This window comes from Camelina sativa, chromosome 7 (assembly GCF_000633955.1).
Source record: "Camelina sativa cultivar DH55 chromosome 7, Cs, whole genome shotgun sequence".
In the NCBI taxonomy this organism is placed as follows: Eukaryota; Viridiplantae; Streptophyta; class Magnoliopsida; order Brassicales; family Brassicaceae; genus Camelina; species Camelina sativa.
In genome coordinates this window covers 11,445,869-11,459,445 of record NC_025691.1, presented here as the reverse complement: position 1 = coordinate 11,459,445, position 13,577 = coordinate 11,445,869, and the positions used below count along the sequence as shown (strand labels likewise).

At 38.1% G+C, this 13,577-nt stretch overlaps 3 protein-coding genes across 3 annotated transcripts; 2 read left to right on the top strand and 1 right to left on the bottom strand.

The window, feature by feature from the left end:
* On the bottom strand, window positions 4,391–5,264 carry LOC104700950 (cysteine protease inhibitor WSCP-like). Its single transcript, XM_010416561.2, has one exon. It carries the CDS (start codon window positions 5,202–5,204, stop codon window positions 4,515–4,517), a length of 690 nt encoding a protein of 229 aa, XP_010414863.1. The 5' UTR covers window positions 5,205–5,264; the 3' UTR covers window positions 4,391–4,514.
* Window positions 6,275–9,148, top strand: LOC104700949 (endoplasmic reticulum oxidoreductin-1). The gene is made up of 9 exons (XM_010416560.2): window positions 6,275–6,675; window positions 7,101–7,232; window positions 7,344–7,593; window positions 7,671–7,781; window positions 7,868–7,986; window positions 8,083–8,187; window positions 8,286–8,488; window positions 8,573–8,705; window positions 8,785–9,148. The coding sequence occupies exons 1-9, from the start codon at window positions 6,505–6,507 to the stop codon at window positions 8,977–8,979; spliced, it is 1,419 nt and encodes a 472-aa protein (XP_010414862.1). The 5' UTR covers window positions 6,275–6,504; the 3' UTR covers window positions 8,980–9,148.
* Window positions 9,425–10,245, top strand: LOC104700948 (thionin-2.1-like). Its single transcript, XM_010416558.2, has 3 exons — window positions 9,425–9,710; window positions 9,808–9,885; window positions 9,983–10,245. The coding sequence occupies exons 1-3, from the start codon at window positions 9,485–9,487 to the stop codon at window positions 10,078–10,080; spliced, it is 402 nt and encodes a 133-aa protein (XP_010414860.1). The 5' UTR covers window positions 9,425–9,484; the 3' UTR covers window positions 10,081–10,245.

Sequence of the window (13,577 nt, the reverse complement as noted above, 5' to 3'; positions counted from 1 at the left end):
TCCCAAAAACCGCTCGGTACGAATACGGCCCATCTCTGTTAGCATACTGATATAATGAGAATGGACCCCCACATCCACAGCCACTGGCTGCCGTTCCTCCGCCACCACTGGTGGCACTACCTGAGCCTGAGCCGGTGCCACTGGCGGCAACTGCTCTAACAACTGTGCCAGCAAACCCGCAAGGTCGACACCCGGGACTCCAACCACTGGGACACCCGCACCTGGGGCCCTAACATCACCGACTACTGGAGCATCAATACCGCCCCCTCCGGCCACACTCACGGAATCCCCCTGGACACCCTGCGACCCGCCAACACCCTCTGCTGTCACACTCTGGTCCTCGGTCTCACTAACCACTAGGACTCTGCCCCTACCACGACCACGTCCGCATCCATGACCACGTCCACGTCCACGACCACGACCAGCAACAGCACCCCCTCTAGCCATCTGCACTACCATGAACAGAAGACTAAGCAAACAATTTATTCTTTAACACAGAAACATAAACTCACCGTGGAATCACACAGTAGGCTCGAAGAGGATGTTGTAGGACTCCATGGCACACACAATTGACTAACTCACATAATCAATCAACACATGCAATCCCAACATCACAGCAGAACCCTAGTGAACCCAAACCTAGAACCGTAAGGGCTCTGATACCAAACTGAAACGATCCGACCCGGCAACCTAACAATGTTCCTAAAAACCCAACTCTAGCAACCTAGCAATGCCAAACAACATACAATTGAGTCCCTAGAACATCCTCCTCTTCATCGCCTTGATTCCACGATCACACTTTGCCTTTACCTGCACCACAAACACATATTGAGATGCATAAGTATTTGATAAACACTCAGTGAGGCAATCCTCCCATCTACTGGGCTATACACATAAGCAACAGTGATTCCAATGTTCCAAACAAACAACAAACAAAACATACAAACCAGGAAAACAAACATCGTCTCGCTGGAAGGGAGGTGTCGACCGACACCAGTCAAGTGTCGACCGACAGTGGCATTGGTGTCGACCGACACTACCCCACAAGTGTCGACCGACACTGGCATTGGTGTCGATCGACACTCCACCAGCAACTGCGTTCCACTGAGTCGAATCTCGCTCCCAAACTCCACCAACTCGTCCAATACTCAAAACCCAAGCCGGAAACATCCTTAGAAACCTGTAGCAACCAATCCCCAGCAAGAAAACACACAAAAAAACAACACACAAGTAAGAACAAGGAGATCAAATGCTTAGATTAGCCATGGTCATGCACTCACCTCTTTGCAGGAAGATTTGGACCAACAGCAACGAATCCTACACTCCCAGCAACCTTCTAACACGTTCCTGGCCCTGGATCTTCACTCCCACAGCAAGATCTCACCAAAAACACCTTGAAATCTCACAAACTCTCTTAAGAACCTTTAGAAACTGTTTTCTCCTCTTCCTCTCACTCTCAAGCGGCGTAAAAAATAAAAACACGACCCTAGGTCGTTTTCCCCCATTTAAACCTCGGTTCAATGGTTTTCCTTAAACCAAACCGGACCAAAACGATCAAAAACTAGATCTGGTCGAACCAGAAATTAGTGGTGTCGACCGACACCCCCCCTTGGTGTCGATCGACACCCTCCCCCAAAATGCACAGTTTTGGTTCGCGGGCGTTACAGTGTCTGCGGCGTGCTAGGGCGAGAGGAAGAAGAGGAGGTTTATATATGGAAACCCTTTAACCCTAGCAGCCCAGTCCTGCCCGAGGGTCTGCTCGAGGCGGTGTTCGAAGATGTGGTCGGGTAACTCCTCGGATAGGTCCTCGGGTTGTTCTTCCTGCCCTTGGATCCTCTTCGATCGGGTTGAGGTTCGGACTGTTCTTCCTGCTCCATAGCTCCTTCGGGTAAATGCTCGGATTTGACCTTGTTTCTTCCCATTTTAGGCTCTAAAGCACCTGTTTTCANATGCAAATACAAGAATGCAACACCCTAAGTGGCTGAAAAGTAGATTCCTACAATAAATGACCTAAAAATGCTAAGGTTAGGGTAAATATTATGCAGAATATGGACAAAAAAGGATGCTTAAAACATGTAAATTAGAGAGTTATCAGACTACGAAGAGATGAACTAGATGAGGAGATAGAAAACGGGAAAATAGACTCATCAAAAATGACATGACGTGAAATAATTATGCGGCAGGAAGAAATTTCAAGACAATGGTAGCCACGATGATTAGACGGATATCCAAGAAATACACATATAGTGGAGCGGGTGAGAGCTTGTTGGTGGTGGTGGGAAGAAGATTGGGGTAACATAGACAATCAAAGACACGAAGATGATCATAACGAGTAGGTTTGTTAAAAAGACAAGTGAAATAAATTTGATTGTTTATAGCACTTGAAGGGAGAATGTTAAAAAGATGAGCAGCCATGTTTAAAGCTTCAACCCAATAGGCATTTTCATGACTTTGCTTGCTTAAGGCGATCTTCAGACACAAAACACAACAATGGGGTTTTGAGAAATCCCGGAAGAATCTTAAAAAACGTGGTCTTTTTTTTTTTGATTAATTTATTGTAAAGGATTTGTCATAATTTCTCTCCCATTCGTTCGTTATCATAATGGGAAGTAGTGGTGGGCATTCGGGTATCGGTTCGGGTTCGGTTCGGGTAATTTGGGTTTTGGGTAATTCGGGTTTATAATTTATAGAATCATATAGGTATTATGGATATTTCGGGTTCGGTTTGGATTTTTTCGGGTTCGGGTCGGTTTGGATATTTTTTTAGAATACCGAAATATATTTGATATGTTTTGGGTTCGGTTCGGTATAAGTATTTTTTAACCATTTAGAACCAAAATACCCATATATAGCTAAAATACCATATATATAAATTGAATAACTATATCAAATTTCATAAAGTATCAAACACTTGTGGTTAAATGCATCAAACTCTCGTTGTTAACTCTATATACAATTTAAGTGTCAATTGATTAACTAAATTCACTAAGCAATAGGATTTACCTTTGAATGAGTCTTTAACGTCTCTGAAAGAGGAGATTCAGGAGATGAAGAGAAATTTAAAGTATCCATATTCAAATTGTGGATTAGGGTTATAGAATTTATAAAGAAAAACATATCTTTCGCAGGTATAGCCATATAGGTAGTGGAGAGTGGAGACGAAGAACTGATAAATACGACTTCTTCTTTTTCAATGCAATTTCAACTGATAAACACACATAAAGATTACATATGTGAAATGATAAACAACATAGGTTCGGATGTACATGAATACTAATTGGGTATCGGTTCGGATCGGATAATACCTGATACCCAAAAGTATTTATAATTAAGATCCAACTAATATATTTGGGAAAATTCATACCCGATCCAAACCGGAGTTTTTCGGTTTGGTTTCAATACAAATATTTTGGGTCTCGTATTTTGCCCAGGCCTAATGGGAAGATGAGCAATCAAAGAAGAAGAGAGCGAGGGGAAGAGGGGAAGAGGGTGATGGCCTTTAGCGACTCTGGTTGTCGTAATCAAAATAAAGAAAATCTCAAAAATTGTATTTTATAGCCAGAAAGCGACAAGTAACAATAAGTGGAAGAAAAGAAGAGAGTAAAAGCTTGCTAGATCGAAGAGATAAAATATGCATGCAGACCACTCTGCATAATCTATACGTACAAATAGTGGACCATATGCTAATTAACACAATATGACTCCGTACGTATGATATTATTGCTCACAAAGAAACACGATGCCACTTGAGCGTTTTATAACCTTTCCAATGAAAAAAGTCCCAGTCCTTTCATATCGATGGACCATGGCTATCAGACTGTCGGATTTATCACCGTGTACGCAAGGAGACCATTTTGTGAAGTTCAGTCCCTCTTTTTCTCTCAACAAAATTTTGATTTTTGGAGTTCGCTAACTAAAGACCATAATGAGATTTTAAAATTAATTTAACGTTTATATACGAAAAAAAAAACAAATTAATGATTATGATAACAAGACGTCACTTCGTAAATCATCATTCTATTTTTCTCTCCTAATATTGGATATGCGTTATTCATTGGTTTTTAATTATTATTATCGTGATTGATATCATGGATTTGCAAGAGATAACTATATCCTTTGACCTCTTTTTATCGGAAGAACACACATTAATTAACTTCATACGTTTGTCCAAAACAAAATTAACTTCATACTTTTATGTTACTTGTGATATATAGATGTTATTTGAGAAATATTCATTCTTAAATTTATGTCATAATTGATTTTATGAAAGCTGTATATTATTCATTTCCTTGGTCTGACAATCCCGTTCATAGTCTGAATTCTAATAGTCTTTTTTCCTCAAATAAAGCATAATTTTATTTAGGTTATTCATGGATAATAAGAACATGGGTGCGGGTATTAATTAACTTCATAATTTATTTTTCTCAACCCATTATTTTGGCCATGGACGAGTCTCAGGCTTTAACATAACGTACATGATTTTTATTAACCAAAAAAAAAACATAACATGATTTTTAGTAGAAAGGGAACATCCGTAGACCTAACTTGTCGACCCGAGAAGTAGAAGTAGTAGCCGTATTAGCATCATCAACCTTTTTGAATTTGACGAGTAAGGTCTTAGCATCATTATTGGTGAGAATTAGTTGTGGTGCGCTTAACCAAACCCCTGGGGTGGCTCCAACGGTCCCGGTTAAGGTGGTCAACTTATAAATGTTTGCTCCTGCTCCTTCTCCGGCGTTCTCGATCTTAAACCAACTATTTTTCTCTTGTGGTTTACCACCGATGAGAATCTTAGGCTCTTTGGGAGCCGATGAGGAAACATCGACTTCCCAGAACTTGGAAAATTCGTTGCAGACCGGCCAGATGTCTGACTTGAACTCGATAGTTACAGGTACAGATGTCTTAACGATGGTCTCCATGAGAGCGTATGGTAATTTGAAGCTAGCCGGTAGTCCCGGTTGGTACGGAAGGAGTGTTTGGGTGATGCCAAGTGGACAAAAGGGAAGTATATTAGTGGCCGCTGGGACAAGACCACCTCCGTTGTTACTTTTCGTCTTCACAGGCTGGATGAAGTATTGTTCACCGAGTTTAACTGGATTTCCGTCTCTGTCCTTCACCTCTTCCTGTCGTTGTCCTTGGATGCAGACGACTGATGCTGCGAACATGAGAGTGATGAGAAGAGAGACTACTGAAGTTTTCTTCATCGTGATTGTTTTGTGTGTTTCTAGGATTTGAGTGAGTTGAGTTGTGGAGAGCTAACATATTTTGTATCAGTATAAATAGAAATTCTCAGCGGTTAAAACTGGACATGACAGTAAAAAGAGTAAAACCCTAAATTTATCAGCTATAATGTTTGATTATTGGTTTTTTCCTCATGTCACATGACTAGACTTCTGCGGTAATCGGTTCAGACTTAGTTTTTCAGCACGAGTAAAATGCACAAGAGTCCATGTTAACTAACTGTCGTACAACAATAATAATAATAATAAAAAGGATGATCAAATAAATAGGAAGAAAATACAAGGTTCAAAAGCATAGAGATAAGGTTCGGTGAATCAATTAACGTACGTAATGTTTCTGGCCGTAAATGAGTGACTTTGACAAATTTTCGATCTATTTGAGTTTAACAATTCAAAATCCATATTGCAATAATAAACCAGTTTTCTTAAGAGCACCTTTACTAACCATATATAAAGAAACACGTAACCATAAGGTTTATTCGAAAAATTAATATAATTACTCCCAATGTTTGTATATATCATATTATAACAGCTACCTTTTTGCTACATACATGTAAACGATGACTGTATTTGTAATTAACAACACAACAAATCCTTAACAACCCAATCTCATGACATCAAACTCATCACCGTATCATGTATTTCGATGAAAATACACCTCTCTTTCTCTCACTCTGTACAGCATAAAGCCTCAGAACAACGAATGCCTTGTAATACACGTACGGTGTGACGATCTTAGGGCACCGGATCTGAACCCAATCAGCCCAAATCGACTCGGCCCAAAACAGACGAGATTTATGACAATGAAAACGACGGCGTTGAGCAGAGATGCGTTTTAGTCAAACGAATGGTCGTTGACTGGGAGGCGTTGAAAAGGGAACTTGGTTTTTAATTTTTTTTTATTACCTCATTACGAGAACAAAAGCATCCTATTGGCTAATGCACGTCACGAGATAAAAACAAAACTGGTTCCAACACGCGCCGACTAAGACAAAAGCGCGTGTTATTTAAAACCCCACGTCGCGCTGAAATGTCAAAAAAAAAATAAAAAGATGTGTCTCGCATTGAAGCTCAAGCTATAACGCATTTTCATGACTTTGCTTGCTTAAGGCGATCTTCAGACACAAACACACAAAACACAACAATGGGGTTTTGAGAAATCCCGGAAGACGCTAAAAAAACGTTTGTCTTTTTTTTTTTTTGGGTTAATTTTATTGTAAAAGGATTTGTTATAATTTCTCTCCCATTCGTTATCGTTATCGTAATGGGAAGAGGAGCAATCAAAGAAGAAGAGAGCGATGGGAAGAGGAAAACATGGCGATGGCCTTTAGCGACTCTGGTTGTCGTGTTTTTGGCAGTTGCTGTGAGCTCAAGGACCGCTTCTAATGTTGGTTTCTTCTTCACCGATCGAAATTCTTGTAGCTGTTCACTTCAGGTTTTTGGATTTCACTCTCTTCTTATAATTCTCTCAATCTTTTTTGCTTTCAATTTTCTATCATTTTGATTTTTTAAGGAATTTTGACTTTTTATGGTTCGCTCAAGTACAATTTTTGGTGTTCTTTCTGTTTGTGTTTCTGGATTGGGTATTTGAGGAAATTTGTGGATATCTGTGACTGTGATGGATTCAGGGTAATAAAAAGTTTGAATCTTTTGATCACATTGTTTAGCCACAATGGTAATAAAAATTGAATCTTTTTGGTCACATTGTTTAAACACCAAAGCTTTGAAACGTTTTCTCTGTAATGTACCAATGTCTTTTTAAATTGAAGATGTGTGTAATTGTCAATGTTGTTGTATGATTCAATCTTTCAATGGATCAAGATTTGATTTTTAGTCTTTATTTTTTAATTTTGAATGCAGGGAACTGGTAAATACAAAGGTATGGTTGAAGACTGTTGTTGTGATTATGAAACAGTTGACAATCTCAATAGTGAGGTCTTGAATCCTTTATTGCAAGATCTTGTCACTACACCTTTTTTCCGGTACTTTAAGGTCAGTGATTGCTTTTTGAATCACATTATGTCGATAAAAAGCTATGGAATTGTGTACAGTGGTGTAGTTAGTGACTTTTTGTCTGGCTGTTTTTATATGTGTGGGGTATAGGTTAAACTGTGGTGTGACTGCCCATTCTGGCCAGACGATGGAATGTGTCGTTTGCGTGATTGCAGTGTCTGTGAATGTCCAGAGAATGAGTTTTCAGAACCGTTTAAAAGGCCACTTCCTTCTGATGATCTCAAGTGTCAAGAGGGAAAACCACAAGCAGCCGTTGACCGTACTATAGATAACAGAGCATTCAGAGGTTGGGTTGAAACCAAGAATCCATGGACGCATGACGACGATGACACAGATAGCGGTATGTAGTTACCTAAAAAATGCTCTTGGGACATCTTCTTTGAATATATGCTATACTGTGAATGCTCACCTATACAGGTGAGATGACTTATGTCAATCTTCAGTTAAACCCTGAGAGATATACTGGTTATACTGGACCGTCGGCTAGAAGGATTTGGGACTCCTTATATTCAGAGAATTGTCCAAAGTGTGAGTTTTCTTTCCCCACCATAGTAGTATTGGGGACAAATGCTTTGTAATATGATGTGTGTTGAAGTGTATATGGGTTTCTGCAGATTCATCAGGGGAGACATGTCCAGAGAAAAAGGTATTGTACAAATTGATATCTGGTCTTCATTCTTCAATCTCGATGCACATAGCTGCTGATTACCTTCTTGATGAGTCAAGCAACCAGGTTTGTGTTTCTGAGCAAAAGATAGACAAATTTCTCAACATGAATATGTACTTTGATCTTGAATCTTGATTGATATGTATTTTCTTTGAAATACAGTGGGGACAGAACATGGATCTGATGTATGATCGTATTCTGAGACATCCGGATCGTGTTAGAAATATGTACTTCACTTATCTATTTGTGTTACGTGCTGTTACAAAAGTGAGTAACTTCACTCTTTTTGGGAATTTCTATGTCTCTTTAAATAATCATTCTATTAGTCTTATGGACTGACGACTTGTTCCAAATGTTTGATTCAGGCAACAGCATACTTGGAGCAGGCAGAGTATGACACAGGAAACCATGCTGAAGATCTGAAAACACAGTCCTTGATTAAACAGTTGTTGTATAGTCCAAAACTACAAACAGCATGTCCTGTTCCGTTTGATGAAGTTAAGCTGTGGCAAGGTCAAAGTGGACCAGAATTGAAACAGCAGATCCAAAAACAATTCAGGAATATAAGGTTTGTCTCATAATTTTCCTTTTGGCAAACGTAGAGAGTGTGGTAATTAGTAATACAGCTAATTAGTAATGTATGTGTATGCAGTGCACTGATGGATTGTGTAGGCTGTGAAAAATGCCGGCTTTGGGGGAAACTTCAGGTTCAGGGACTTGGTACAGCATTGAAAATTCTCTTCTCTGTTAGAAATCAAGAAACCGGAGACGGAGACCATCAGACTGTGAGTTTGTCATTCACACATCGTTTTGTATTTTAGGCGTCAGCTGAATCTGAAGTTGTTCCTATCTTTTTTTCAACAGCTGCAACTGCAACGGAACGAAGTGATTGCATTGGTGAATTTGCTCAACCGTCTCTCCGAGTCAGTTAAAATGGTCCACGATATGGGACCAGACGTGGAGAGGCTAATGGAAGATCAGATAGCTAAAGTATCATCAGCTAAACCTGGAACTGGAAGATTAAGAAGAATTTGGGATTTAGCTGTCTCCTCGTGGTGAATTACATAACAAAAACAATCTGTCCAGCTTTTTTAGGCATTCATGCTCTGAATCATTTACAAGCCTAGGATGGATAGCATTATAGAGGAGGTCATACAAAAGATTTTGGTAAAACAGATAAAAAGAAAAATATACATTAAACAGATAAAAGCCATACTCATTTGGTTCACACAACTGTTTTAGTAACAAACTATTTTGGGCCAAGACCCAAACAATTTCTAGCATACAATTTCATTTTGATGGGCTAGCAAAATATAAATTTAAAGAAAATTAGTACTATGAGCTTCAAACAAACGTTAAAAGGTTAGAGATAAGTTGGTTTGGAGCAGGTTGAAAGGAAGAAACACAAAAATCACGTTTGTAACTACTTGACTTTTCTCTTTTCTCATGTGCTAACTAAAATTCTCGTCATAATGTTTTTCCTAGTATATAAGCAAGTCTGGTCTCAGGAGCACTTCATCAATACAAGCTTCATCTTGTGATAAAAACAAGTAACCATTCAAAGATGAAAGGAACAACTTTGATTTTCAGTTTGCTCATAATGAGTCTCGTCATGGCACAAATTCAAGTAGAAGCAAGGTCCTGCTGCCCGTCCACCAAAGCTAGAACTGCTTTTAATATATGTCTTGCGTTGGGATATTTCTCCAGTGAAAATTGTATTTCAATGAATGGATGTCAAGAATCTGATACATGCCCTCCCGGCTGGGAAAACGGCATTCTCGAAAACTCAGGTTAATAGGAAAATGTCTTTGATGTTATTTGTTAAAAGATCGCTCAAGGTTTTATAATTTTTGATGCAATATTCTTTTTTTCTTTTTCTTGACTCAGGTGATGTTGTTAATGAGTACTGCAAGTTAGGGTGTGAAACTTCCGTTTGTGGTGCCATGAACACTCTCAAAAACTCTGGTAAAGCAAACTCCCCAAGCTCCTTTTCATTGTATTCTTGTAAGAATAATGGACAAGAAACATATTAATCCATTCTAATGTTTGTTTTGGTGACTAGATGCAAGTGAGATTGTGAAAGGAGCCCTTGAACAATGTGCTAAGGCATGTTCTACTTTCTGCACCAAGAGCTCTAAAGCCACACTTGAAACAGCCTAGAGTACTGTTAATTGTGGTGTATGTGACAAAAAAATGCTAGACTCTTGTAATAAGTTGTACTTCTTGTTTGTGTGTGTGTGCATGTGTCGTAAAAGGCTGTCGATCTCTAGATTGTACATGCCTTCTACTTCCCTATCATCTGAATAACATGTCTTTTATTAATCTTTTCTCTCGAAACATTTTCATTTGCTTTCTACTAATTAATTTTTATTATTTTACACAAAGAAGATAGTATGAGATCTCTCATAAGACAAAGATTATGATTTTTGCTGATTAAGTGAACCCACAAACCAGTCTAACCGGAGGATGATAAAATATCAATCATCCTCCCAAGAAATCAAATTGAATGAGAAGTTAATTCATATCATCAGGTCAGTTAACAGCTGCAACTGCAACGGAACGAGGTGATTGCATTGGTGAATTTGCTCAACCGTCTCTCCAAATCAGTTAAAATGGTCCACGATATGGGACCAGAAGTGGAGAGACTAATGGAAGATCAGATGGCTAAAGTCTCATCAGCTAAACCTGGAACTGGAAGATTAAGAAGAATATGGGATTTAGCTCTCTCCTTGGGGTGAATTACATAACAAAACGAACTGTCCAGCTTTTTTAGGCATTCATGCTCTGAACCATTTACAAGCCTAGGATGGATAACATTATAGAGGAGAAGTCACATACAAAAGTTATGTTGACGCAACAGAACGAAGTCACTCGAGCTACATCTTTGGGGTTTTTTTTAAATCACATGTATTCAAACTGTGATTTTTAAATTAGGGAGAATAACTAGAATCACTTCCTAATATTATGTTGGAAACCTTTGTTTAGAATGTGGTGTGAAAAAATATAGGCAATTTTTGAAACATTTTACAAGTAAATTTTATAGATATTATCTTTCTTTTATTATGTAATGTGAAAATGATACTTTGCTTTCAAAATGAATGAGAAAAATAGCTCCTCCGACATTTTGAGGTGAATCTCAAAATTGTACTGAGGTTAAACTATGTCTTATGCGCACCATTTATATATTAAAGTAAAGAGAATTGCAAACTATGCAATTTGGTAAATCAAATTTTCTGAATGTGTGCTTGATAATTCAAATAATTTGCAATTATGCACTCTCATGGCATACCATTACCGAAAAAAACTTAAAATTGGATTCAAATATACAAAATTACAAATGCTAAATTGTGGTAGTTAAAAAATTCACATCCAAAAATAACTAATCAATCTAAAAAATTTAAAGAATATAATTTGAGAACTTTTTTTGGATTTTGATAGATACAAAATTCACATCCAAAAATAATTAATCTATCTAATCTTTTCAAAGAATTTAAATTTGAAAGTAGGGAAAATATATGGATAAAAACTCTTAACAAATTTAGGGATTTCAAAAAGCAAAAGCCAAAACATATGATATGGTTCAACTTACCCAAACTTTAATATACACTCATGTTGACAAATGTTGGGAGATTTTTTTTTTTTTTGGTAGGACTCTCATTTATTAAAAAAACATAATATAGAAAGCATACATCAAATTAAATTAAAACATACACATGCATCGGTCCAATAACATAAAAGCAAAAAAGACTACAAACAGAGTAAACAAACCTTCAAATAGAAAGGGCAGTTAAGTAATTTTATTATGTACTGTGATAATGATACTTTGCTTTCAAGAAGAATCAGAAAACTCTGCTAACATTTTGAGGTTAGAATCTCAAATATTATATTTTTTTTTTGTCATCTGAGATTATATATATATAAATTTCCAACAATGGAATCCGAGAATTACAAGTGCTAAACTCAACAACATGAGAAAGCAGTTAGCCTAACCTAGACTCCCATCACAAAATGCCTAGAGAGACTATACAAAACTGATCTACTAATCAACCATTAGTTATCCCAACAGAGAACACTCTCTCCTCTAATAGGGATAATACAAAAAAAAAAAAAAACTGCCAATCAAACAGAGGAGAGACTTAAATCTTCTCGGAATACAGCTTGAAACCAAACCGGATAACCTTGAGCAACATAGGATTGAAGTTTTGATTCTTTCGTGACACTTTGAGCAATAAGGTTTGCTCCTCTGTTTGCTGCAGCAACTTCTACTACCAATCTCCAATCTGAAAAGGGTCTTAAAGATCTTTTTACTGCTACCGATTGAGGTTTAAAAGCTGGCCAAGACCTTGGAGAATTAACTGCTCCCACTAATGCTTTATCTTGCAAGACGAAGATGATCTTATTAACATTATGGCTTGCCATGCTTTCCAAATCCCAAAGTAAAACCCTTAAAGTTGCATCTCCTCTACTTGTTATATTCGCAAAAGCTCTCCTACTATGTAGAAGTACATTCCCTTGATCATCTCTTAGAACCCAAGCTCCTCCTGCCAAGTGATTTCTTTTTGACCAAGAAGAACCCAGATTACACTTTAGCCAAGATAAAGGAGGTTTTTCCCACCTTCTGCGTATAGTAACCGAGATCTGCACACTAACTGTTTGGTTTGTTTCCTCAAAGCTCCCATCCTCTCTCACTACGATCTGAGCCTCAAACCATTCCTCGACCTCCTCTCTAATCTTTACCACAGTCTCCAAAGGAGTGAAGGAGGAACCCTCAAAGATTAAAGCATTCCTGTTTTTCCATATTCTCCAAAGAATCCATTGAAAACTTCTCCTAAGGTCATGGGGCCATAATAAGTTGTCTTTGTTTTCAAGAAGATGGTATATATTGGAATAAACCGATCTGATAAACTCCTGGCAAGGAATCTGCTCCCAAGAACACACTTGCAAGGTCTTGAAGATAAACAGACGGATTGATGATGATCAATGGATTGAAGATGCAGCGGAATGGAGAGATGAACGACGATGAAGGTGAAATAGGTGGAATGCAACGGATTTGAAGGGGAATTGAGATGTACTTCCAAGAGAGGTGAAAGTCTCTTAGACTACAGGCTTGGATATATCTTAGATATGACACACTAAGAAATAAACAAGTTGAGAAGATATTACACACTCCTCAGATCAAACAAGTAGAAAGAAGTTTTTGATTAAAATGTTTGATGGTTTACAAAGAAGAGTTACATTGTCTTTTTATAGGAGAAGGGGTGGACGAGATAGAGGAGAGAAATAAAGGCCTAGGAAATCATGCAAGAGCTTTTCCAAGGTCTAGCTCATGCATAATGTCTAGGAAATTACAAAACATTAAATGCAAGTTTGTTAAAGAGAAAAGATAGAAAATGGGCCAAGGCTTTTGTATTTGACCTTGGACCACGACTTGGGCTGGCAAAAGGGGTCTAAAAATGTTACTTAGGCCTCATTAAAAACCTTGTCAAGAAAACCCAATGGGACAAAACTTGACCAAGGGAAAAAGAGCACCAAAGTAACACTTTATCCTTTACCGAGCACCTTGAGCTGTGAGCATGGTGAATGTGGTTTGAGTCATGTCTTCTAGCTTCTTGTCCAACTCCTTAAGTATTGCATTGATGGCTTGGTTGAACCTCTTA